This window comes from Haemorhous mexicanus, chromosome 22 (genome assembly GCF_027477595.1).
Source record: "Haemorhous mexicanus isolate bHaeMex1 chromosome 22, bHaeMex1.pri, whole genome shotgun sequence".
Lineage (NCBI taxonomy): Eukaryota > Metazoa > Chordata > Aves > Passeriformes > Fringillidae > Haemorhous > Haemorhous mexicanus.
Window position 1 is genome coordinate 4,872,112 of NC_082362.1, and position 27,148 is coordinate 4,899,259.

At 47.0% G+C, this 27,148-nt stretch overlaps 2 protein-coding genes across 10 annotated transcripts in view; both read left to right on the forward strand.

Annotated features, from left to right (window-relative positions):
- The window catches only part of COL26A1 (collagen type XXVI alpha 1 chain), a 176,811-nt gene extending 170,507 nt beyond the window's left edge, over positions 1–6,304 (forward strand). For 5 of the 9 annotated variants that reach the window (XM_059866000.1, XM_059866005.1, XM_059865999.1 and 2 more), the window contains one exon: positions 1,660–6,304. In XM_059866000.1, the coding sequence (XP_059721983.1) occupies positions 1,660–1,832 (173 nt within the window). In that variant the 3' untranslated portion in view covers positions 1,833–6,304. The remainder of the gene's footprint in view (positions 1–1,659) is intronic. The other 4 variants (XM_059866006.1, XM_059866008.1, XM_059866007.1 and 1 more) reach the window with 3 other exon arrangements.
- A 3,098-nt stretch (positions 6,305–9,402) lies between these two features.
- HSD3B7 (hydroxy-delta-5-steroid dehydrogenase, 3 beta- and steroid delta-isomerase 7) lies at positions 9,403–26,885 on the forward strand. The gene is made up of 6 exons (XM_059865889.1): positions 9,403–9,606; positions 14,251–14,406; positions 18,484–18,592; positions 23,052–23,151; positions 24,021–24,183; positions 25,082–26,885. Exons 1-6 carry the CDS (start codon positions 9,459–9,461, stop codon positions 25,519–25,521), a joined length of 1,116 nt encoding a protein of 371 aa, XP_059721872.1. The 5' UTR covers positions 9,403–9,458; the 3' UTR covers positions 25,522–26,885.
- Positions 26,886–27,148: the final 263 nt, after the last annotated feature.

Consider the following 27,148-nt stretch of genomic DNA (forward strand, 5'->3'; position numbering starts at 1 on the left):
GGCAGAAGGAAGAAGAAATTGGGACATTGGAAATGATGAGGCAGATCAAGCCACCAGCTCCAGTTGCTGAAGAGTGACTCAGAGCAGTGTATATTGAATTGTTCAGCTGAGGGAAGAGCAGGAGGTTGTTACCTGGAGGTGCTCTGGGAGCAGGGACAGCCACCATCCATCCCCAGCATTGTTGCTTATTTGGCTGTAGCCCAGGGTGGGTCAGTCCCTCCATTCAATCTTTTCAGTGCCTCCAAATGTCCTTTACTAGGAGGGAAATGGTACTTAAACCCTAAGAGCATCACTGCTCACCAGCTCATCCTCCAACACCAGGAGTCTGTGGGCAGTGCTGAGTAGTTGCTGCAGTCCAAGCAAATTCATAATTAATACAAGAACAGTGTCACTTTGATATTTTCTGAAAAATCCCTTTGCCAGGATTCCTTCTCCTGGGAAGCTGAGAAGCCTCAGAAAAGAATGAAAACAAAAATTATCTGATTGCTTCTCCTGTGTTTGGTGTTTTGGAATGTGGTCTGGAGATCATTTACCAACAGGTGCATGTTTGATTGGTTTCATGTGAATTGTTTTAACTTAATGACCAATCACCATCAGCTGTGTTGGACTCTGAGGCGTCAGACACGAGTTTGTATTATTCATTCCTGTTAAGCCTTCTGTCTTTATCCTCTCTCTTTCTTTAGTAGAGTTTTAGTATAGTATTCTTTAATATAATATCACATCATATAATAAAATAATAAATCAGCCTTCTGAGAACATGGAGTCAGATTCTCATCTCTCACCTCATCCTGGGGACTTCACAAACACAACAGAACAGAACATTAGAAATGGAACTACAAAGGAGAACAGGCCCTGCAGCTGGAGCACTTACCCCAAAGACCTCAGGCAGAGCAGAGGGGAAACATCTCATGCAGGAGAAGTGTGATGGCAGCAAAGCTGTAGCTCCAAAGCTGCTTCCTGCATGGAGAGCAAACAGGAGGGAGACTGTGGGAATTCATGAAATCAGAGGGTTTTGGGGAAGCTGCAAAAGGCAGGCCTCAGAGAGAGCAGAACTGTGATTAGAGCTAAGCAGTAGCCATGAGATTGGTCAGCAGAAAAATTATGTCAGAAGTAGAAAAGCAAGGACAAATAGAACAATGGTCTGTGTATTAATGCTTGTCTAGAATAACTCCCCAAGCTGCAGAAAAGTTTATCTAGCAAGATATTAGGAAGTTCTAAGCTTAATAATGGAGCTCTGTGCATTGTGTTTGAAGGCTTACAAGCAGGTATTGTATTTGAAATAAGCAAGCATTGTTTCACCAAAGTTATGTGTGCTTATAGTGGTTGGATGGAACTATTGTCAATGTGCTTTTGCTTTGTGTGATTGGCCAGAAAACTTTTAAAGTGAGTTGTAACATTAAGTTCTTTGTCTGCTGCCTGGGATGTGAGCTGGTGGCATCTTCCCATTGCCATAACCATGGAATGAGGCTGATGCTGGAAAACCAAACAGCTCCAGGCACGTTCCCAGCAGCCCTGTCCCGTTTGTGATTTGTGCACAGCCCCTGGCCGGCGATAGGAGCACGCTGCTCCCACAAGAGGAACCACTCAGAAGGGCCCACGAGTGTCTTCCTCAGCCTCCCCTTTTAAATAGTGCTCTCCCATGACTTTCTCTCCTTACAGACTCTTTGTCTTCCATTGAGCCAGGCTCTGGACAGGATGTGATCCCAGGCTCCCCCCTGAGAAGCAGCACCAAGATCAAGCGAGGAGGACCCCGGCAGCCCCAGGCCCACCAGATCCTCTCCTCCCTGCTGGATGATGCTGAAGCCAGAAGGAGAAGCCACAGGATGAAGTAGGAGCATCTCTGTGTCCTCCCTGCCTGTTCTGCAGTTAAAGATCCAGTACCCAGTGCTTAATTGCACCCTGCAGATGAAGAGGGTGGGAGGCTGCAGTGTTGGTGGCTGGGGTTCCTTCCCTGGCCAGTTCTGAGCCCTGGTTGCAGGGAATGACTTATCCATAGCTCAGAGAGGGTTTTGAGAATGTTTTCCTTGATTTTGTTGTTTTGCCTTTGGAATAGCAGTTGTCAGGTGTCTCAGAAGCTGCCTACAGGAGTGGCACCTCCTGGCTGTGCCTCGAGGGTTTAACCCTGCCCTTGTTCTCTCACTGCCCTTGACAGTCACTCAGTAAAGCTCTGCTTAACTGGCCAAGGCCATCCATCCCACCCAGAGCCAAAGCCAAGCCTCAGCCTTGTCCATTGCTGCAGTTGGAGACATCTGCTTTCATTTCCTGCACGACCTGCAAGGATTTCTTTAAAGCAAAGAACAAATTAGAATACAAATTACATTCAAAAGTATTGCTCTGAAAATTCAGGTGGCTCTCTGGACTTCAGCAACAAAATCCTGGCTTTTCACGTTGCTAATTGCATGTGAGTGACATTATTTCTATTTGTGGTTGGCCAAACAAGGACTTTTGATGCAAATGTTCATGGAAACATTGGCTTTCTGTCTGGCTTCAGAGAGTTTAGACTATTTCTGTGAAAACATAGAGCAGTTTGCATGAGATATGATGGAATTGTGCAAGAATTTTCCCATACTGTGTTCAGCTTGTGCATACATCCAGAGATAATTAATTTAAGTGGTGGCAGTAGCTATTCACAGAAAAGGATATTTTGCAATAGTTTCTTAATCCTACAGCAATCAGGAAAAATGTTTTCACAGTGTTTTGTTTTAATCTTGTGAGTATATCCTCACCATTTGGATCTGGAGACAGTGTAGGAGCAAACCACAGCCTAGGGAATTAGAGTCTTGTCAAGAGCTTATCTTGCACTGGGAGTTAAATACAGAGTCATTTTACTTTTTGCAATAACTGGTTATTTTAGGGGAAGTACCAGCTTCCAGGTTTAAGAAGTTGAACCTGCCCTTCAGTGACAAATGAATCACTTCACCTGCTGTGCTAACCAGGTCAGACAAGCTGATGTCATTCTTGTAGACAGTGATTTTTGTTACAAGGGGGAGATTAATCAACAAAATGGACTGGACTGTTTTTTACTTTTTAATTCCCACATTCTGACAGTTCTCAAATTCAGCCCAGGACAAAAGTGAGCCAATTGAGTTGTGTTAAGGCCCCTGTGTGTCTGGTTCCTGTGCAGAACACAGCTGTGTGAGCAAGCTGGGCTGCACTGCTGCAGTGTTTCTGTCAGAGGCTTTCCAAAGAAAACACTCTGCAGCCCCTGAGTTCAGCACCCCAAGTGATCTTCCCAAGGCAAAGCCCACTGGAAATGAGGCCAAAAGTGGAGGAGCTCTGCCAGCCCAGCATTAGCCCCACATTAAATTGACTGTCCATAAACACTGTAGACGTGGCAGTGCTACCAACAGAGACAATCCCAATCCTTCCTCTGAAGAGCCTGGAGCCTGGCATTTCCACCCACTGTGCCTTGACTTGGCCCTGCTCCTCAGGAACCCAGCCATCCCCAGCCAGGTGATATGGCACAAGCTGATGCTGAGCAAGCACCAGAACCTTCTTTTACTGCTGGGCAGCTGAATAACAACCAGCTGTGCTGGAGGCAGCAGGGATGCAAGTCCCTGCCCTGCTTTTGCATCCTCCCCCTGCTTGGTCAGTGCCAGCTGTGGGGCTCATTCAGCCCACCTGGTTCAGGCTGTGCTTATGATTGAATTTCCCAGAAAACAAACCCAGAGTTTTGCAGGAGCCTGGCGGGGAGGGGGGTCCCTGGCTGCACCCTGAGTTACAACTGTGGTGTAGAGAGACAAGGAAATGAGTAAAACTCAAGTCCAGCAGGTTCCTGAGCTCAGGGAGCCATCCTGTATCTGCAATCCCTTGGGGAGAAGGAAATAAAAGCTCTCTGAATGCATCTTGGTTTCAACCCCAGCACTAACTCTAAACCCAGCATTAACTCTAAGCCCAGCATTAACTCTGAGGATGTCTGTGGTGCTCTAAGAGCCCAAGTTCCTCCTTCACTACTGGCAGGGCAAGAGCTCTGTTTGTGGCCAGCCAAGCATGGGAACATTCTTGGAATAATCATTCCATCTAAGAATTGAATGTCAAAAAAAAAAAAAAAAAGGATGTTTCCTCATATGCAGGCTGCTTCCTGTGCAGGAATTGGGAAGGAATTGGTTACCTCTGTGGTGAATTGGGACCATCTTGGTCTGGATCACTTGGACTCTCCAAGACCCCCCGCTGGTGGCTTCCAGGAGATAAATCACCCAGTTGCTGTTAGAAAATCAGGCCTGGGGAGTGAGGAGAAATCTCAGTTCAGTCTAAACTCCTGCACTGGGCAGGCTGGTGCCCGCTGTAGTTGAGGCCACAGGAACAATCTGTCCTCATGGCAGCTTCAGGAACCAAACCCAACCAAAGCAATCTTTAAAAAGGGAAATGGGGAAATTCAGTTTCACTGGTCCTGTAGCTACAGGGTTGAATTTGGGGAAGAGGGAATAAAATTAGGCCATTTTTACTTCCCTGGCATTTCAGAGGCTTCACACTGAACTGGAAGAGAAATCTTTCTTTCTCCAAGTTTGTCTTCTGAATTCAAAGAAATGCTTTAGTCACTCACATTGCTGAGGCATTCACACTGACATGGATGTGGAATTTTATCTTATTTAAAACAAATTACTGACAAGATGAAAGGAAAATTTAATGGAAGTTGTTTGCAATTAATCCTGCCAAGCAAATTGTCAAAAGGCTGTTCAGGTTTGGGTTGAGACCACTTTTATTATTGATAGTATGAGCTATGTAATTTTTTTCTCCTTGCTCTGTTTAGCCCCATCTCTCTGATGAGGTGCTGTATCTTTAAATGGGGGACAGCAGGGTTATACCAGATGGACTTTCTCTCTCTGCTGGGGTTTCATTCCTCACCACTCACACAAGGGCTGCACCACACTGTTGTGCCACCCCAGTTTAATGACATTTAAAGGTGAGCACAGCCTCACACATGGACATTGATGAGATTGATGACCAAGCAAACCACTCCAACCACATTCTCCATCATGGGCAGGATCCTGAGGTTCATTTCAGCCAGGGCATATAATGCTTCTTGCCATGTCTATGTAACTTAGGGGGATTTATTTTGAATGCGTGCTCATTTAGAAATATATTTTAATTGAAATGTTTAGTGCTTTATCTTACATACATACTGTGCAATACCATAGTGTGTTCTTTCCCCCCTTTTTTTTTTTTTCCCCAAGACTTTTTGAAATTCTTGATGTTTGTTTGAGCTCCAGTGTGTTTTTTACTTGGCTCAGCTCTGGTAGTAGTAGTGTTTTCCTTGCCCTGAGCTAACCAGAAGCAGCACATTGCACAACAAAAACCCTTTGCAAGTCATGCACCCTCACATTCACCAGCAACCTGGAACTCCTGGGAGGCAGGGAATGCTCCTCTCCAGAGGGTCTAATTTGCACTTACTGTAAGGAATTGATAGCAACCGAGGGAAACAGGAATTAACTAGAGAGAAGAGCCCTCACCTGCTCCCACCAAACTCCAGAGTCATTTTGTCATCAACTTTCAAAGACCAGGCCTTAAAAATCAGACCCAGCCCTGGAGCAGCACATGCTGGTGCTGTGTGGGCTCTGCTCCCCGTGTCTGCCACGAGCTGTTGTCACATGGGACCCTGAGCACTGTGACAAAGGCTTCCAGAGACAACCAGCTTCTGGACTTCCCTCCTGATGCAATGATTGGAAACCCATCCTCCTCCAGGTTTACACCTGTCTGACTCAAGATGACATTCCACTGGGGGTGTAGGGGTTAAACTACTCAGAGTCTCTGTGATTTCTTGGTTTTCTGTGAAACCAAGGGATTGAAAGGTGCTATAATTGTTCACGAGGCACATTCCCAGCCACAGAAGGAAATAGTAACTTCTTCACCAGTTATTTTACACAGTACCTTTTTTATTTATATCAGTGTGTTTTGTATGTGTGCCAATGGCCCTGGCTTCTCTCCTGGGGATCAGCTTTACAACTATTTGGTCTTTTATAGGGCAGCCATAGGCAGTATCTTGCAATCACGTGTAATTTCTTAACTTAGAGCAAGAATAAATCTTGTCTGACAGGATGAACTCATTTATGGCAGGCTTTAATGTTTGTTGTAAACACAACCTGTTTGTTCCACCTCTTGCATGGTTACTTATCTGTTTTCATATTGCTATGTTATTGTTCAAAATATCTATTTCTCTTTATTTGCTATGGGGTTTGTTACTGTATATGGAATGTTTTGTATTCAGCATTTTCTTACGGAGCAGAGTGGGAACAGTATTCAAGGACCCACAAATACCAAAGACCTTTCATGTAATGCACTGAGAAATAAACTTACTGTAAATGAATATCATGTCAGGTGTCCTCTATTTATGAAGTTCAGAGGAAGTCCAAACTGCAAACTGCAGCCTGAACTCAGGGCTTTTCCTTCCTGACATCTCAGCCTTCTCTTTGGGAAAGCTCCTTGGCAGAGCTCTTAAAAACAAGATGTGCATGAAGGCCCTGCTGTGGGCTGGAGGGGCAAAAAGGGCATAAATGGCCCTTCTTGCCTAAAACCAGAGCTGGGTTTGCCTGCCCTCGGTGGCATCAACTCCTCTGCAGGTGTTGGACAGAGAGATCTGTCTGCAGGACACACAGAGCCACCCCTCAGCATTCCCAGCCACCAGAGCCAAACACAGGGACAGATCCCAAACACAGGGACAGATCCAAACACAGGGATACATCCCAAACACAGGGACATATCCCAAATATGGGGACAGATCCAAACACAGGGACAGATCCCAAACACAGGGACAGATCCAAACACAGGGACACATCCCAAACACAGGGACATATCCCAAATATGGGGACAGATCCAAACACAGGGACAGATCCCAAACACAGGGACAGATCCAAACAAGGGACACATCCCAAACACAGGAGCACATCCTGCCCTCATGGGGAGGTGTTTTAGCTCCTCAGGCAGCCTCTCAGGCCACCTTTGAGCACCTTGCTGTACATTGCAGAGTGAGGCTCTGCCCAAACCTGGCAGATTCCTCCTCCAGTTCCTGCAGGAATTTTGTGCCAGGGCAGACCCAGGGATCCCAGCTCTGCTTGGGCTCAGAGAAGGCACTCAGAGGATGGGTGGCTGCAGCAGATTGTGAGGGGGGAACAAGCCAGACAGAGAATTGTGCTCTGCACAGCAGTATGAATTAAAATCTGCTGATATTTGCAGTGTTCCTCACTCAAGTTTCCTCTCAGTACAAGGAGGTTGAGTTGGCTCAGCTAAGACAGCAAGGGCTGCCCAGACCTCCCTCCCCTGGTACCTCCTGGGCATGTGCCCCCTCCAGCAGCCTTTGGGTGTTCTCTGAGTATGTTCTTTGTGTCCATCTCTTGTGGCAATTCAGACTGCCAGAAGAGGATGTGGGTAAAGCCCTTCTTTTAACCTTCCTACTCTGATAACAGCTGCCCCTGGAGATGCAACACCTCTGCGTTGGCAAAGGGAGGCTGGAGGGAAGGGCCTGGGCTGTTTCTGTCACAGATGTCACAGCTCTGGGCTCTGAACTTGTTTTTCATATCCCAAAAAAATCCAAGAGATATGTAAATCCCAGCCAGTTATTTCCCCTCCTGATCAGACTGCACTGCAGAGATGCAGATACCAAAAGGGAAGGCTGAGCCTTGTAGACACAAAAATGCCCACAGAGTGGAGGTCTCTGCTTCACAGGGCTTTGTGCATCACTGATGAGGACATGCTCAAGGTTACTTCATGCCAGACATTCCCATGCAGCACTTCTCTGGGTCTCTCAGGGTATATTTATCTCAGTTTTTGAGTCCTAACACCTCCAACTCCGATGTATTTATCCTTGCAAAAAGTCCTCTGAGGGAAGGCAGCTGTGTTAATCACCACTGTACAGATTGGGAGTTGCTGGATAAAAGGCTAAATTAATTTCTTGGGACATTTGTGGCTGTGCTGGTCTGCCAGGCACCAAATTAGCATCAGGCCCATGTTGGTCTCTGGGCCATTATGGCCACTGATTGTAATCACAGCAAGGGGAACTGACTTCTCCTGAGCTTAACACAGCCCAGGAAAATCAATGGCAGAGGGGAACACATTGAACTTGTAGCAGGAGCTGATTAAAAGAAAACTATTTATTCACCAACAAAACACAGCCACTCCTGGAGTTCACTGCTTTAACTCTTCATTAACCTCATGCACCGAGTGGCTCTTGAGCCAGCCAGGCACTGGCAGTGTGGTAAGAGTGGCTCTGGCCATGAATGCAGTTGGAATTGTCTCCACATTCCAGCCTGGGGATAAGGAAAGCAATGTAACAGGAATAAACTCACCCTAAACTTCCCAAGCAACACTATAGAAAAACAACTGATACACTGTGTAAAGGAAAAATAAGCAGGGAGAACATATTATCTTATTTACCGTCTAAGAACAGTTCACCAACAGTGACAAGCTGCTTCAAAGATGGATTGGAAAAAATGTGACTATTCCAGACTGAAGGATGTCATTTGCTTGGCATCAAGGAGAGCTGGGAGCTGATCAGGCCTGACTTTGTTATCTCTGAGCCTTTTTGGCAGAGGCAGGGAGAAACAGGACAGGTCTTGTCCTTGCCACATCCCACTTTTAGGACAGGATCAAGCACCCTTGGACAAAGCTGATGCCATTTTTGGACTCCAGTGGGAAGCTAAACAGCACACACTCTGTAGAGCATAGCAGGGAAAGGTGTGTCAGCCAAGATGGAACTTGTATCAGCGATGAGAATTAATTGCTAGAACACTTTGCCAAAGGATATGGTAGAGTTTGCACTCCAATACAGTTTTCAAATTATGAGAGGTCTTTCTCCTCCTAAAAATACATACATATATATATATATATATATATATATAAAATTATATATATATATATATATATATATATATATATATATATATATATATATATCAGAGAGAAGGGGGTGTGTGGTATATTCAGCTCAAGGCACATCCATCCAGGAGAGCCCTGCCAGATGCTCAGACTGGTGGAACTGGTGACCACCAAACCCCAGCTGCCCATTTCTGCCACAGCTCAGCACTGGAAGGATTTGCTGCTCTAAAAGCTCTCTACAAACCACCAGGACATGGGAACAGCGTCCTTGCAGCATCCCCTGGCAGCCCTGAGCTCCCCCAGCTGATAAACCTGCCCGTGGGAAGGGACTGTCCAGGGTGCAAAACTGGCATCCAAATTTTGGCCTGAGACTGGACACACACCAAGGCAAGCCAGAGGTGCCCCACTGGCCATGGGCTACCATGGGAGCAGGGAAAGGGTCAGAGAGCCCAGAAGGGATCTGTGGCAGCACTGTGGGACCATGCCAAGGAAAAGCTGATTTATGTGTAACCAGCTGCAGTTAATGTTCACCCAGCAGCATTCATGACAGCTAAACTTTAGACTTAGCTCAGAAAACACAGGCTGAGTGCACAATAAGGTCCTGGCAGCCTCCTTCTCTCTGCTCCTCAACCACAAAAACATCTGCAGCAATGGATGGAGCCTGGGTCTACCTGGTGACAGGAGGATGTGGGTTTGTGGGGGAAAGGATCGTGGAGCTCCTGTCTCAACAAGACTACATCAAAGAAGTCAGAGTTTTTGATTCAGTAGCAAGAGAAGAAGTAGAAAAACTCAGCACAGGTAAGAAAAGGCCACCAACATCTCTTTAGTGCCCATAGCCTTCCCCTTCCTGGCAGCTGGGATAACACTGGAGATGTATTTACAGGCATGGGGCAGGAACCTGGACAAACAGACTGGGTGAGGAACAACTTCCAGCTCACAAGTTTTACAGCACAGCACTAAATCAAAGAAAAAAGACCCCTAGGGATGGGTCACACAAGAGAAATCTCCCAGTGAGGCTCTGAGTCCCCAGGCAGGGCTCAGTTGTGAGGAGCCATGTGCACACAGAGGCTGTGACATGGGAACTTGGCTGCTCAGACACAAAGGGGCTAAAACCAACCCCCTCCTGAGCTGCTGCAACCAGCCACTGCTTCTGAGGGAAATAACTAAAAATCCTGACAGCAACAGAATCAATCTCAGCACCTACTGCTGGCATTGTGAAGTAAATGATGGAAATAATTGAGAGAAACCTATAGCAGCCTTAAAAAAGGAGGGAGTGAGTCTCAATAAACACTCAGAGAAACTGAATTAATTCATTTCATCATATCCTCAGTGCTGCCCTCATGCAGGGTTGAGCACAGTGAGATTTGCTGGGGAAAAACATCCTGTTTTACTGGATTCAGGACTACCTATGCAAAACAAGCCAAGGCAGCTCAGGGTGCTCTGCTCAGCTACTGCTGGGCTGGGTTCCCTGTCTCTGACTGCCCAAACCTTCAGCCTGCTTTGAGAGAGGCAAAAAATGCTGAGGGAGATCCTGTGGGGAGATATGGACAGAAAGGGGATGCACCCACAGCAAGTCAAGACTCCCAGGGAAATATCACTATCAGAAACCTCCCTGGCAGATGAACTCAGCAGACTGGTTTCCCCAGCTTTCAGGGAGCCAATTACCTTAAAAGCACCCATAATTGAAGAAAAATCTGTTTAAACCTTAGGGAGGTGCCAAAATCCCTGCTCCAGGAGGGGTCTGTGGCCTGACACCCCAGCAAACCACAAGCAATGAGGCAGGAGCAGCCTGAGGGGCCATCCCAACCCCATCCTCTGTCCTACCACAGATGTTTGTTTTGTCCCCAGGCCACCCCATTTATCTCTGCCCCACCAGGCAGTGGGTACAGTCTGGCTCCTTGATTTCTCACCTAAACTTACAGGTAGAAGAGGTATTACAGGATTACTGTCTTTTTTTTTTTTTTTTTTCCTAAACAACAATCTTCACCATCTGCAAACCACATCCTTCCACTCCAACCTGGTTTCTGCTTAAGGCTAAAGCAGCTCTCACACTCCTTCCTCCTCCTCTGCTCCATCCAGCCCTGCAGGGCACTGCCATTGTTCCTGTCTGCAAGGGGGGCACTGAATTTTGGGCTGTGGCCTTCCCATTGCTGCAAAAAGCTGATGGATTTGTTTCTTCCATCCTGTAATTTATTCGCCTGTTTTACCTGTCATTACAATTGTGCCTTTTCCAGCTGACAACAAGCAACAGCTCCTGAGCTGCCCTGGCCCAATTTAATTCCTTCATAAAGTTCAGCTGCCTCTTCCTTGCTAAACCCAAAAACTTCTCTTTGTTCCTATCAAATTTCACCTTTTTTTTTTTTTTTTTTTTTTCCCTCCAGACTCTGTTAATTCCATTCAGCTCATACTCAAATCCTCCAGCATGGTCCCTCCCAGTCTGATGTTATCTGCTGATTTAATGAACAAATCTGCCAGATTCTTGATGAAAACAATCAAAAAGACTCAAATACAGCAATAAGCCCTGGAGAGCCCCAGGGCAGCCACCTACCACAGCTGGCAATTCCCTGGGAACTGTAATTCCACCAGCTTTGTGTTCTCCTTAATGGGGCTTATTTAGCCCATGTTTTACTGACTCCTTGTGAGAATGACGCTGAGTTTCCAAAGCCCTTCAAAAATCAAGATAGATGACATCAACCTGTTCCACAATATCCCTGCAGCCTGTTACCTTGTCATAAGAACAAAGGAGGTTTATCTGCCTTGATTTGTTCTTGACAAATCCATGTCAGCTGCTTCCATTCTGCCCATTATCCCACAGGTGCTCACACACGTGTTTGAGTGCGTGCTCCTAAATATCCTGGGGTTGAAACCAAATTGTTCTGTAATTTCCTGCCTCTTCTTTACCTCCCTTCTAAGCACAAGTGTTTCACTTGCTCTGCTGAACTCTCCCAGTGCCTTCAGAAGTTCTCCAAAGTAGCTGATAACACACTGAAGCTGCAGTTATACCCCTCACCTCTTTAGGAGCCCTGGGAAGAGCTCACCAGGCCTTGTCAATTTGGAAATTTCTTATGGTTGCTTTACACCAGCTGCCGTAACACAGGTGGTGTGAAAAAGACTGTTCAACACTTCAGCCTGATGGCTTCTAGGCTTTCCCAAACAACAGAGCAGCAGAAAAATTCCCCCCAAGAGCCTGCTGACACCCTGCTCTGCCTCTCAGCAGGAGCATCCTCCTCTGCACTCAGCTCCTCCAGGCAAGGGTTTTACCTCTGCTTCATGGACAGCTCCTTCCTTTCACCCCCTGTTCTCAATGAATCAACTCTGTTCTTTACTACTAAATTAATATTCATGCTCAATGTTAATTAATTTAGTATTAAAACTCCTCCTGAGTCCACTGATTGTTGGCTATGCTAATGAAGAAAGCAGCTGGACCCTTTGGTAAATTCCTGTCTGCTCCTCCATCCCAGGCTGCTCAGAGAACACTCAGCCACTTGATCTGCTGGCTTGGATTCCATCCCACCTTCTAGGCCATGAGGAATACTCCTCTGCCCACCTTGCCCTGTTGGATCCTCTCTGAGGGTTCCACACCATAACAACCCCACAGACCCTTCCCTGATTTCTGGGATCCTCCAGGAATTCCAATCCTGAGCCCAGCATGTGTGGGGCTCTCTGCCCAGGGCAGAGGAGACATCTCAAGGAAGAGAGGATTTGTCTTTCCAAACAAGCTCTGGGTCTGCTGGCAGATAAAACCAGCACTGGGAGATAAAAGAAGCAATGGGAAGGATTCCACTGATTGATGAATGAAAAAAGATATTTGCTTTTATAAATAAACTTTAGGTTTGCTGATAAATGAAATTAGACATTGAGAGATGAAAGAAATAATGGGGAAGAAGAACCCCTAAATTCCATAAGAATTAAACATTAAAAGGGAGGGTTGTACATTAGAGGGAAATCTTTGGTATCAGGTGTTCTGGGAAGTCTGTACCTCTCAAGTACCTCAGCCAATGGGGAAAGAGAGAAGGGAAATGTGGCTGGGAAATTAGGATAAAAAGGAGGCTGTGTCCTCCAAAAATTGGAGAGATCCCAGGGGAATGCCCCATGGCCTCTCCCTTTATTGGAATAAAGTCAAAGGACTCCTCTGTCTCCTTTTTGGACATAAACCTCAGGTGTTTGGGAATTAATTTTCTTGACATCTTCTTCCCAAAGCAACCCCATGAGTGGCTTCTTGCAGATCCCTGAGGAGTACAGGCAGCTCATCCCAGCTTCTCCCTGGTCTATTCTCAACTACAGGAAAGGAAAAAGGGAAAAATCCTACTTAAATGTTACAAAATTGTCTCAAAGCAAGAAAATGAACAGTAGATGCCAAGAGTAGCCATGTAAGGAGCAGCTACTCTGAGGAAGGAGGAGGTGAAAGGAAACAGGGGGAAAATTCTGAGCGGCTCTAAGGGAGGAATTTCCTATGAAACTTTTAAAATCTGTTGCATTCTTTTCCTTCTTAATCTCCAGTATTTGCAATTTAAACAAAGCTCTGTGTGATGTCTCTTGAAATCACCAGGTGTTGTTCCCACAAGCCCTAAAATTTTGTGTCTGAAGGGAAGAGTCCAGCAGAGCTTCCCTGGGCCAGGTGTGTCCTGCTGCCAGGGCTGCCCTGGGGCTCTGCGCTGACAGACACACAGACACACAGACACACAGACACACAGACACACAGACACAGCCACTCTGCCCCACAGCTGATGCACAGCACTGTGTTACATTAAAACCAGATGCAAACCTGGCTCCTTGGAGTTCAAAAAAAAAAAGGAATTTTGCCCTGGTATGCTGGATTTAAATGGCACAGCCACTATCAAATTGCTTTGCCTTGCCCTGCAGAGAGGACATTCCATGCTTTACAGGAAGGTGTAAATTTTTTATACTTTGCAGAAAAGTACAAATGCTGATTTGATGTATACATTTTTTTATTTATGACTTTGATTTATATTTTTTAATTTATAAATTTAAATGAATTGATTAATTTAATTAAATTGATTATTTATTAAAATAATAATTAATTACTTGTTAGTTACTCATTCATTATTAATTTCTATTTATTTATTTAAAATTTAATTAAAATTAATATCAATTTTTTGTTTAAAAATGTTTTGTAGTTTGCAAAAAGTACAAATGCTAATTTGATGTATAATTTTTTTACTTATAAATTTTTGTTTTATTTATAATTTTTATTTATCAATTCAAATAAATTTAATTAAAATTTATTTATAAATTAATAAATGCTACATTAGTTATTAATTAATAATTAATTATTAATAGAATCATTTTATTAAATGAAATTTTAATTAAAATAAAGAAATTATTTTTTATTTATAGATTTTTTTTTTGTACTTTGCAGTAAGTACAAATGCTGCTTTGTACTCTTTTCCCTCCCTGCCTCCCTGCATTGTTTTTCTGCAGCTCGCACTCGTGTGACAGTGATGAGAGGGGACATCCGCGAGCCCGGCGCGCTCCTGGCTGCCATGAGGGGGGTGCACGTGGTGCTGCACACAGCTGCTGTGGTGGACTACAGGGGCACGGTGCCCTTCTGGGAGATGAGAGATGTCAACGTCGGGGGTGAGCCCAAACTGGGGCCCTGGGCATGGCTCTACCCCTCACAGAGCCCTGGGGATGGCTCTGCCCCTCACAGAGCCCTGGGCATGGCCCTGTCCCTCACAGAGCCCTGGGGATGGCTCTGCCCCTCACAGAGCCCTGGGCACTGCCCTGTCCCTCACAGAGCCCTGGGCACGGCTCTGCCCCTCACAGAGCCCTGGGTACTGCCCTGTCCCTCACAGAGCCCTGGGCATGGCCCTGCTCCCTCACAGAGCCCTGGGCACGGCTCTGCCCCTCATAGAGCCCTGGGCACTGCCCTGCTCCCTCACAGGGCCCTAGGCATGGCCCTGTCCCTCACAGGGCCCTGGGCACTGCCTTGCCCTTTCAAAGAGCCCTGGGCACTGCCCTGTCCCTCACAGAGCCCTGGGGATGGCCCTGTCCCTCACAGGGCCCTGGGCACGGCTCTGTCCCTCACAGGGCCCTGGGCACGGCTCTGTCCCTCACAGGGCCCTGGGCACGGCTCTGTCCCTCACAGGGCCCTGGGCACGGCCCTGCCCTTTCACAGGGCTCTGGGCACGGCTCTGTCCCTCACAGGGCTCTGGGCACGGCTCTGTCCCTCACAGGGCTCTGGGCACGGCTCTGTCCCTCACAGGGCTCTGGGCATGGCCCTGCTCCCTCACAGGGCTCTGGGCATGGCCCTGCCCTTTCACAGGGCTCTGGGCATGGCCCTGCCCTTTCACAGGGCTCTGGGCACGGCCCTGCCCTTTCACAGGGCTCTGGGCACGGCCCTGCCCTTTCACAGGGCTCTGGGCACGGCCCTGCCCTTTCACAGGGCCCTGGGCACGGCTCTGTCCCTCACAGGGCTCTGGGCACGGCCCTGCTCCCTCACAGGGCTCTGGGCATGGCCCTGCTCCCTCACAGGGCTCTGGGCATGGCCCTGCCCTTTCACAGGGCTCTGGGCACGGCTCTGTCCCTCACAGGGCTCTGGGCACGGCCCTGCTCCCTCACAGGGCTCTGGGCATGGCTCTGTCCCTCACAGGGCTCTGGGCATGGCCCTGCTCCCTCACAGGGCCCTGGGCACAGCCCTGCTCCCTCACAGGGCTCTGGGCATGGCTCTGTCCCTCACAGGGCCCTGGGCACGGCTCTGTCCCTCACAGGGCCCTGGGCACGGCTCTGTCCCTCACAGGGCTCTGGGCATGGCTCTGTCCCTCACAGGGCTCTGGGCATGGCTCTGTCCCTCACAGGGCTCTGGGCACGGCCCTGCCCTTTCACAGGGCTCTGGGCACGGCCCTGCCCTCTCACACACCTTCAGCCACATCCAGCCACATTTTATGCTCCCTCTGCCTGAATCCCACAAGCCCTGGGATGGGAAAGGTGCTCAGACCCTTTCCAGCAGAGAGGTTTCTCCCTTTGCCCCTCCGTCCTTGCTCAGGACAAAGGTGCCCAGACCTTTCCAGCAGGGAAATTTCTCCCTTTGCCCCTCTGTCTTTGCTCCTCTCCACTGCTCATCAAATCTGGACTCAGTTTTGTCACACCTCTCCTGGGCCAGGGCAGAACTTCCCCTGGTGGCACTGAGGTGGGTCAGGACACACCTACAGTGGTCTGAAATTGTTTAGTGTGTGACAAGGACAACAATTAAAATTATACCCTGTTCTGGATAGCTCATAGCTTTCCCAGGGATTTTCCCTGGTCTATACCAGCACAAGGCTGTACCCGTTGAGCTGCACCCACCAGAAGGGAGTGATGCTGTTTTAATTAGCAGAGTGATGCTGTTTAATTAGTCAGAGTTCCCAGCTATCATGTACCAACAGGCCAAGTGTAACTGAGAGCTCCACAGCCCTGTCCTCCTACCACCAAGAACCAATTTCATGTTTGGTGCAAGATCTGCTGAGAGAAAATTTGTTCATAAATCTGGGAAATAAGCACAGGCTATAAAAATAATGAAAACCCTATTACAGCAGCAATTCCAGTGGTACCTCAGGCTGTTAGCTACTAAAATAGTCGTTAACCAAAAGGAAGGATTTTTTTTTTTTTTTTTAATATATATACATCTCCAACTCGATTACTGCTTAGGGCTTCAACTATTTGCTGATACATTCAAGGGAAACATTTAAATTCCAGCCTTCTTTTCATTGCTGTACTTGTTTTCAAAACTCTATGCTTTTAAGAGCCTGTATTGTTCTCTCTGTGTTCTGAGAATATTCAGAGCCTGAGGGTTCCTGCTGCTTTTTAGTGGCTTTGTGAGCTCTTCCCTCTCACTGTTGCTGTGAGCTCAGTGCTTCAGCTCAGGGAGGATTTACAGAGAGCACTGAACATGGGGCAAGTCCCTTCCTCAGCAAACCAAACCTCTTGCAGATGTTGGTGACGTTCCTAGAAAACCACACATGCAAGGATTTTCCAGTGTGACTCTTTGAGGAGCACGGTCTGGGATGGTTTAACAGGAGCCTGTCCTGCATTTCTGCCTCCCCTTGGATGGCTCCACATGGAACTCCCCGAAATGGGGCTGCTGCCCTCACTAGGGCTCCTCAAAATCCTGAACTGAGAGATTAGCCTGAAGTTCTCTATTAAAATCATGGCAGATAAAAGAATAAAAATGGTATTTGATACCTGCTGTAGACTTGATGGAAAAAAGCAGGGTCAGGAGAGGTCAAGTATATAATCCTCTAGCTGGCTCCTCTGTGCAACTCAGGCCACAGAAATGCATCCAATTACTGCTCTAAGCCCAACAATTTGTGGCTAAATTGGACCATTCCTTTTCAACAGACTTGTTGCCTTGAATTAAGGGTGCAAGTTAATGGGCTATCTATCATGGCTTTCAGCAAGCCATAACAATGCTGAGGAGTGGTGGTGTGGCTATGGTTAATTATCATTTCTGGCCAAAATTTACATCTTCTACTTTGATTCCCTCCTCTGTTTCAACCACTGGCTGCTGAATCCTGTTAGAGCCTTGTTGACTGAATTGAAGAGTTCTCTTCTACAAGAATTATTTTTTCCATCTAGTCACTTAAAGACTTTTTAATCTGCTTTTTGTTAAGCTGTATGGATTTTAACTCAGCTGTTTCCAGTGATGTTTCTCACCAGGGGTTCTCAGTTAACTTTACATATTGTGATGGGCTCATGGAGAAGCACATTGATTCTTTTCCACTGGGATTTCAGATGGATTCGTGTGCTTGGAAATTATCCTAAACTCAGGATTTCCTTGGTAATTTCAGATTATGCCCTTAATAGCAAAGAGAAGAGAAATCACAAGCCCTCCCACACAGGATCTGCAGACAGGCTCAGGGCAGAGCCTACTTAGCCAGGCACAAATAGTGTGGAGGTTTCTGGAAGCCAGCCCTACAAGCTGCTTCCTTTCAGATCTGCCTTACCAGGTCTGAAGGCTCTCAGTCCTTGTCATTGAGGTTCTCACAGGATCAGCTTGGATAAAAATCACAATGAATGCAAAAACCACCCCTGAAAGAGTCATAAATCATTCAAACCCACCAAAATACTCCAAAATAACCACACTGAACCACACACACTGACCAACTAATTCAGCCAGAACAACCTTCCTTAAAGCAAACCATGTTTTGAATTTGTCTGGATTTCACGTGGACTTTTAAGCTGCCCTCATTATTTTCTTCAAATTCTGCAGCTATCAGGAGTCTGATGGAGTGATTTCATCCTGTAGCACCCTGCAGATCTTCTACAGAGCAACACATGCAACTAAAACACTGATCCTTTGCCAGAAGGCTGCACTTCACCAGCAACCTGCCCCCAAATGGAAAAAGATGGAGTTTTGCTCTGCCAAGCCCTCAGCTTCCCTTTGTTAGCAGCTTAAACCCCAAGTTAAGTCAGTTGCCAATGGCCATGGAGGATCAGCCACATCAGAGCTGTGGATGTGACTGCTACTCATGTTATAAACCATGTTATAAACTACTCATGTTATCAACCATCCCCTCCTGAGGAAATGCAGCCCTCACCTGGGCCTTTACATCTTTTCAGCCATAAAAAAACATGGGTTAGTTCCAAGTTGGAAAAATCCTGGGAATCTGTTTTGATTTGCACAACAGGAATCAAGGCAAGATGGTTGATGTTTGTCCTTCCCATCCTGCCCCACAGGAACTGAAAATGTGGTAAAGGCCTGCTGTGCCCTGAGCATCCCATACCTGCTCTACACCAGCTCCATTGCTGCTGTGGGACCCAACACCTCCTGTGAGCCCCTGCTCAGGTGAGCCTCAGCAAACCTTCTCCACTGCTCTGTTTGTCCAGTCAAACAGCAATGCAACTGCAGCCAGATGGAGATCTGAGCTACCAAGGAGAAGATTTGTGCTCCCCTTTCTGTTTGTTCCTCTTCTCTTTCTTGAAAATCTTTCCTTGCTGCTCTGCCTGTTTAGGAACCATGGTTCTTCCCAACCTAAGCCAGGCCAGTGATACCCCAAGGTGAGAGCTGTGTGGCCCATCTGCACTGCCAGGCTGTCCCTGGATCTACAGCCCTGCCCCTCTGAGCCCTAAAATCATTTTCAGATAAGGTTTCATGTGCTCAAAGTTTGGGATATGGCCAAATTACATCCTCCTGCTGTTGGGTCAGAGGTTTTGCTCTCTCTCACAATGAGTCAGCCCAAAGGGCAGGTGGTGCCCCACTGCTACCACCACGCTGCCCCTCCTCCTCCCAGCTCCACAGGGAACTGCTGGCAAGCATGTGCCCATCTCCTGTTATCAAATGTGGGCAAATCTCATGTAGCATTATCCCAGAAAAAAGTAACTGCCCATGAAGTCTCAGGGGACAGATGCACTGGTGTGAACCTGCAGGATTCAGGTTAGTCACATCCTTCTGTTACCCGCTTCTGACCTGTAAGTTGTACCCTTCTATCCTTCAAAATCCTTCTTCTTGAAACATGCTCATGGGAGCTATCTCCTGGGCTTCAGGGCATTATGCTCAACCCTCCTCCTCTGTTTGTGGCTCCCATGAGATTGACCCACAGAGCCAGAAGCAGCAGCAGAGCTTTAGAAAACCCTCTGTGTCAAAGGTGGGGTTTGGATCAATACAAAGACAGCGGTCAAAATAACAGTTTTGAGGGTTGTTTTGCTTTGATCTCCAGAAGTGACTTTGACAATCAGCTGACACCCCTTCTCAGGGCTCAGCAGCAGGATTTGGGAATACTTTTGTATTCCTGGGGCAACAGCACCTGCACCTTGAGAGCAGGGCTGATATTCCTGAAGATCAGGGGCTGAAGTTTTAGGTTAAATTTGAAGTCAGTCTGATGTGTACTATTGGAAAGCTCCTTGCTGATTTCAAGCCTGGTCGCAGCCACACAAACTGCTCAGCCCCTGGAAATTTGTGTGCCAGGAGAGCTGGCTCCAAGTCAAGTTGTGTTTCCACAGGCAGCCAGGCTGGACACAGCTGCCTTGAGTCACTTGGTTGTAGAAATTTGAGCCCAGCTAGAAAAGACATAACTTAAAATTGTTTACAAGCCTAAATTTCATGCTCACAAGTAAGTTAAGGCATAAGCCCCTTGTTTTGAAAAGTGTCTAAGCACTCAAATCTGTAGAATAAGTGTCTAGCTTATGAAAAAATCCATGAGAGCAACTCAATCCACTTGGGACCACAAGCACTGGAGACTGTGTCACTGCAAAGCTATGGAATTTGGTCACTAGCAAATACAAATAATTCCTAAGAATTCATGTAGAAACAGGCACATCCTTGGCAGGATTTTAATCTTGTGACTTAAGAGAGAGATGTGAACAGATGTCTTGAAAAAATCAGCCCCAGATCTTGCCTGATCACAGTCCTTTGGCTTGTAATGGTGGCACCAACAGGGGCAAGAAAACCCAGCCAGGCTGATGCTCATGGAGCTATGAACAGCCCTCCCCACCACGAACACAAACAAAACCACACCTGGGGCCTTTCAGTCATTTTGCAGAACACACAAAGATTGTCCCATTATCCTGAGAGGAAGCCCTAGAGAGGGGTCTTCATTCTCCAATTATTTTGATTTCAAATGAAGGGAATTAGATAATGAGAAGCATCAGCCTCCCAGTGAAAACCTACCCCACCTGTCTCAGGAGGGAGCCCAGGCATAACTGGGAGCAGCATAACATGGCTCTGCTTTGCAGACTGAAGGCACAGGTGATGCCTCTCTCCTTCCTCCTCTTCCCATCTCCCCATCCCCACCCCATCTGTTCTGCCCTCTCCCTCACAGTCCAGGATCCTGCCTCTTCCTTTTCCTCTTCCTTTTCCTTTGTGCCCCTTCTCCATCACTGCACTGTAGAATTTATTTCCCTCCCTTTTACGTGCAGGGAGTTGGCACAGACAAAGCAGGAGGAGTCTCTGGCCGGGGTGATGGGCTCAGGGATAATGCTCACACCTCAGCATCCAACAATAATAGAAAATGCCTCTGTCAGTCTCAATCCCTGGGAGACAGGCACTGCTGAGATACCTTCTGACAATGCTGCTCCACTCTGATTAGCCTTCACTTATCTGGGATCGTTTTGAAAAGCAAGAGCATTATGCTGAGCTCTTTGTTACTACCAAGCTTCAGAGGGGTGGGGGAAGGCACACACAGCAGAGCCCAGGAACAGCAGGCAGGTTTGTCCCTTTGTGAGGCTGCTGCTTTTCAAAAGCTTTACAGGGAAAAAAAAAAAAAAAAAACAAACAGAAAAAAAACCCCCAAAAATTGATTAAAAAAAAAGAAAGCAATTAAAACTAGAACTTCTAGATAACCCCACACTAATTGTCTTGGGCCTTTCCTGGGCTTGCAACAAACCTTGCACAATCAATCTTTTGTCTTCGCTTGTTTTTTGGTTTGTCTCTTGTTCATGCCCTGTAAACACGGGGAGGGGAGGAGGGTTTTGTGATAGAAGCCCAGGGTGTGTGAAGAGTCTGCATTTGTGATGCTCCTAATTTATTTCTGTTGCTGTAGTGCAAGGAGAGCCTGATCTCAGCTGGGATATCTGACACACAACATGCCAGCCTGCTGAACAGGCAAGGGCCAGGCAGCAGCACCAGCCACGTTTTACATAGGGAGATCTGAGCACAGAAAAGAGAAAACAACTTGCCAAGGTCAAAGAGGGAGCCTGAGTCAGAGCTGACTCTCCCAAGGCCCAGTGTCAGACAAAAACACCTCTGCTGCAGATTTGCTGGGTGAAGTCCTCACAGGCCACTGAACCCTGCCAGGAGAGGTATCCAAGCCACAGGAGGCTGAGGATTCCTCTTTGCCCTGTGTTGGGTACCCCATGCCTGGCAGGTCCTAGTTTGGCAGGGTGGATTTCTCTTGAACAGCAAAATATAGAGTAAATTAATTTTAAAACGGGAAGAAAGTCTCCAGCAGCACATGGAGGGAGGGAGAGCTCATCTCTGCTACTCAGGGGAGCAAGTGGATGCTCCTTCCCCATGCTGCAAACCAGGTTTCTTCACTCCAGAGCCCTCTGGAGATGTTGAATCAAATCCCATGATGGCCTCAGGCTGATCTAAAACCACTGGGAGTAGATGCTGACACCCTTTGGGGAACAGAGCTGCTTTCTGCTTTCTCCTTGGAATTATGCCAGGCCCTGTGAGGCCAGCTCCATGTGAGATCCCACATGAGGCTTTCCCTTTGCAGCTGTAAGGAACAGGTTGTCTTCCACAGCCCAGGGCTCCCTGCTTGTCCTTGGCCCATGGGTCCTTTGCTTCTCATTCTCCTCAAGGGTAATTTGTGAGGGGAGATGAAGGAGCAATCCCAGCCCAACCCTGCTGATAGGCTTCCAGGAGATCTCCAGCAGCTCCACCACATCCCCTGCAAATGCCTCCCAACTTTAATCAACTCTGTGAGAAAATTAAGTAGCAGTTTCTCCTTTTAGTTTATGGCTCATGAGAGGCTTTTCTCTGCCCCTGATGAAAAAATGAAGTAGAATTGCTCTCATTTTCCTGCCCTCGATTTTCTTGTGCTCTTTTTACCTTGCTGTGAGTTGCTTAAAAATGTCACTCTGCTGCCTTCTAATTTGCCTGATGGAATGTTATTTCAATCATGCTATTAGACAAAACTAAATCCAGCTCTGAGAGAGCACTGCCCCCATGCAAACCTGCCTGTGAACACCCTGAAGCACCTGGTGTTCCTTGGGGCTTTATTCCTCCCCAAGTGCAGCGAGGAGCTCAGATTCCCATAGATGCCAGGCAGCAGAAACCCCTGGGAGCAGGGAATGCAAACCAGGCTGGTACAGATGTCCCTGAGCCCTGTGCTCTGCCCCATTGTCACTGTCATATTTTCAGAAAAATCCCTTCACCAGGATGTCTTCTCCTGGGAAGCTGAGAAGCCTCAGAGAAAAATTAAAACAATAATTATCTGATTTGCTTCTTCTGTGTTTTGCTGCTTTGGAATGTGGTTGGAGATTGTTTATACCAAACAGAGGTTCAGGTGATTGTTTCATTGCTTTCATGTGAATTATTTTAACTTAATGACCAATCACAGCCAGCTGTATTGAGGGTCTGGAGAGAGCCATGAGTTTTCATTATCTTTTAGCATTCTGTCAGTATCCTTTCTCTATTCTTTAGTATAGTTTTAGTGTGGCATTCTTTAATATAATATAACATCATAAAATTATAAATTAGCCTTCTAAGAACATGGAGTCAGATTCATCATCCTCCCCACGACAGGGGACCCTGAAAATTCCACACCCCGTGGTCACTCCCTGTCTCCCACAATCTGTTCCAGAGGAAATGAGGACACTCAGTACACTGGGGAAGTGGAGCTGCCCTATGGGAAGACAAAAGCCATGGCAGAAAAAATTGTGCTTGAAGTCAATGGAGCAAAGGTACAAAATCCAGTAGTAGCACCCCTGGAATTAGAGCACAGGGCAGGGGGAAGAGGGAGATGGAAAAAACCCACAGCTCCTGGCTAAGTGTGTATCCAACCTCTGCCTGGATTTGATGCATAAACCACATTGCCCTAAGCCTCCCAAAGCTTGATATTCCCACATCAGCAGGAGCTGCCAGGCTCTCCCAGGATCACAGGGTGCTTCCCTTCAAGACTCTGCTTCAGCTCCAGCAGGAGTGTGACTTTGGAAAGGGCTGTGCTAAATTAGGGCTGAAGGAACCAGGTTCACCTAGTTCATACTGAAAAAAAGTGTAATTTTCAGGCTTTCCAGAGTGCCTTAAGAATTAAAAATATTGGTGCACCCAGAGCCAGCCCCCCACCCAAGGTAGCTGTTCAGTGTTTTAGGCTGGCAGCACAGTCAGCAGACACATGAGTTCTTCTAGACAATTAAGGAGAATGGAAAAATGAGACTTGTGCTCTAAATCACTGCTTGGACCATCTCTCCCCCAGTCCCAGTTTGAGGTCAGCCAGTTGGGCTGGCTTGCTGTGGTACCTGGTTTTGGTTGTTGCAAATCCTCTTTTTTACACCAAACTGCAGAAGAATTCATGCCAGCAGCACTCTCAAGGAGCACCACGTGCGTTCAGGTGTGCTGTGGAAAAAAAAAAAAATCAAACTGGGCACCTCCTTGTGCTTTTAGGGACCCAAAGCAGGTACCAATCAGAACACCTCTGCAAATGTTGACTCCTCTCGGCCAGAACTCCCAGGGTTTGGGTTTATCTGGGAAACCCAGTGTCAGTGTGGGAGATCCCATCTCTTGATCCATCTAAACTGGATCCATCCATGGACATCCCTCCCTGATTTTGCAGCTGAGCAATGGTGGCACACTCAGAACCTGCATCCTCCGTGCCAACACTGTGTATGGGGAGAAGGCAGGGTTCCTGCAGGAGCTGTACTTGCTTGCCAGAGCCAGGAGTGGTGTTCTGAACTACCTGGAGCCTGAGGATACCGAGAGGAATCACACCTATGTGGGTGAGTGAAGGGCTGAGCTCCTTGCATGGGTGCTACCAGCTTTAGTCACAGGGGATTGTACACGTCAGCTTAGCCATAATCTCCCCAGACTGAGAGATCAGCATGGTGAATGAGCACAAATGGGTTTGGAACCACAAAACCTAGACTGGCTAAAGGATTTTAAAAGCAGCTTCTTATTACTACTGTTTTCCTGGAAAGGGTTTTCTTGATTCCCTTTGAGAAGTGTTTCAGGGATATATGGGGAGCAGAGAGAAATTCTGGCTGTGTTTTTAAAATGTTTTTGCTAGGAAAAGACATTTCTTAATTAGAAAAAAAATTAAACTACCACTACTTGTCAAGTTCTTTACAGAAAAGGCTGCACTACATAACCAGTTTTAGCAAGCACAAGAAATTACTCACAAAACCTATAGGAAGAGTTTGTTTTGGTGCCTTTCAGGGGATGTAATTCACCACTAGATCACACAGGCATTCAGTGGTTTCTGTGCAGCACACTTATATGCCTTTTTCCAAAAGTGCAGATTTTGAAAATGCTGTTAGAGAAGAATCAGGCCCAGATAAATCAAGTGACTCCTTCAAAGGCTCACAGCAGAGGCAGGGATAAAACCCTGGAGCACTGCCTCCTATTCATCCTGCTCTCACTACAAAACACTGCCCTTTTGCTTCACGTGAACCAGGATCACAAGGCACATTAATTGTCCAGCTCAAAGGAGAGACCAAAGGTTTAAAGACTCTTGGAGGCCTGGATTAACTACTCAGTCTCTCTGCAGCACAGCTGAGCACACATGAGTGCCTCCCTGCTTCCCAGCACTGAAGCTGGCACATCCAATGCATTCTATGGTGAACAGGGAAACTGAGCTCGTCCTGAATGGCTGCTTCTCTCCCTCTCTCATTTCTGCAGGGAATGTGGCTTGGATGCATGTCCTTGCAGCAAGGCACCTGCAGCTGAAGGCAGAGCTGCTGGCAGGACAGGTGTATTACTGCTATGATGACACCCCAAGCAGGAAGGGTTTCCTGGTCAGGCACCAGCTGCTGTCCAGTGCAGACCCCTCGGTGATGCTGGGCTCTCACATCCCCTACTGGAAGATGTGGTTGATGATACAACTGCACAGGATCATCAGGGTCATCCTGTTCCCTGTCTGGAGGCCACAGCCTTTCCTCAACGTGCCCCTGCTGAACACCATAGTCACCACCTTCTCCTTTGAGACAGACAAGGCCTCCAGGCATTTTGGGTACAAGCCCCTCTTCACGTGGCAGGAGAGCAGGCTCAGGACTGCAAAGTGGCTGAAAGCAGTTGCAGGGAGCCTGGGACCCCCCCAGCTGCATGAAAAGAAGAACTGAACAGCACTTTTGGGGTAAGGAGGTTGCTTATCACAGCAGCAGGTTTCATCTGAATTCACAGAATCCCTGGGTTGGAAGAGACCTTCAAGATCATCGAGTCCAACTCAGCCCCAACACCTCAACCAAACCCTGGCACCCAGTGCTACATCCAGGCTTTGTTGAACACACCCAGGGATGGGGACTCCACCACCTCCCTGGGCAGGTCATTCCAGAACTTTATCACTCTCTGTGAAAAACTTTTTCCTAACATCCAACCTATATTTCCCTTGGCACAGGGAAGGGAGCTTCACAACCTGCACAGACCTTTGGCAGGAGCTATGCAGACGTGGAAATCCTGGTACAGAAGCAGAGAGGGAGAAAAACTCACAGGCTGCAAGCTGTGAAACCCTTCCATGCCAAAATCTCAGCTATTTTGTGTCTCATGGGAATTTGGAACCTTCCCTGCACACACACAGGGCTTGCTGGCCTCCCTCATTGCCATGGTCACTGCACAGGGACTTGTGGGAACAAGAGGGAACAAGCTCAGCTGGGAGATGGTGCCCAGAAAACACCTTTGTGGTAAAATCAGTGAACCAGTTTTGTTCCACAGCCTGGGAGCCATGGTCTTGGACATTTGGTGGGGTGGCTGTACCTGGCTCAGACACTGAAAGGCTCTTCAGTGATAATTTTGGGGAGGACAAGTAAAACCCAGCAAGTTCTTGCTCTGATTTAGGGTTTAATAAAAAGAAAAAAATAATTCCCTTTCCCAAAACTGCCTTTTGCAAGATGCTTCCTGTTACTCTTTACATGTGGGATATTGAATATCTATTTTGAAATATTTTCCCTCTAAAAGAAAAGCCCCTGATCTTTACTCCTAACAAGGCATAGGCTGATTTACCTTTAATTGTATGGACAGAGACGTGATGTCTACAAGCTTAAAGGTGAGATTCACATAGTTTGTAACTCCAACTCTCTTACCACAGAGCTCTCCAATGGCAAAACAAAGCAGATTAAAGCTCATGTTCAGCTGCTGTGCTGGCAGAAAGCAACTTCAAGTGAAGGCCTTAGGGGCTGCATTTATGCTAAATAACGTTTGAACTCCAGGAGGAAGAGGTCATTTCAGCTCCTTGCATGGCACTGGAGCTGCACAGCCCATCTGGGAGCAGCATTTCACAGATGATATTTTCCTCACACAGATGGGGCGGGCACTTCCAGGAGATTCACAGCAAAACTGTGGTTTCTATCAGTTTATCAGCTTCTCTATTTTTAAGACTTGCAGAGAGGCTGGTAAATCTACATTATGCACAACTGAGATGTCAGTTTTCACTTGAGCTTGGAGGAATGGGATATTTTTACAATACTGGCTCGAATTGAAAATAAACACTGTTAATGTCACACTTCTGTGTTCTGTGAATCTGTACCCGTCTCTTGAGTGTTCTTGGAGTAAAAGTGTGCATATGCACAAATAGAAGCTTATTTTAATTACAAGTGCCCTGATACTCCTGGAAACAGCAAGTTTCAGCATGGCATCCTTGATAGAAATGATGAAAATTTGCTTCCTGTTAGTCCTGGTAATTACCCAGGAAGGAAAGTGGAGCAATACAGTAAGAGCTGCCAAGTTAAATTCACACTCACATGAGAATTCTTT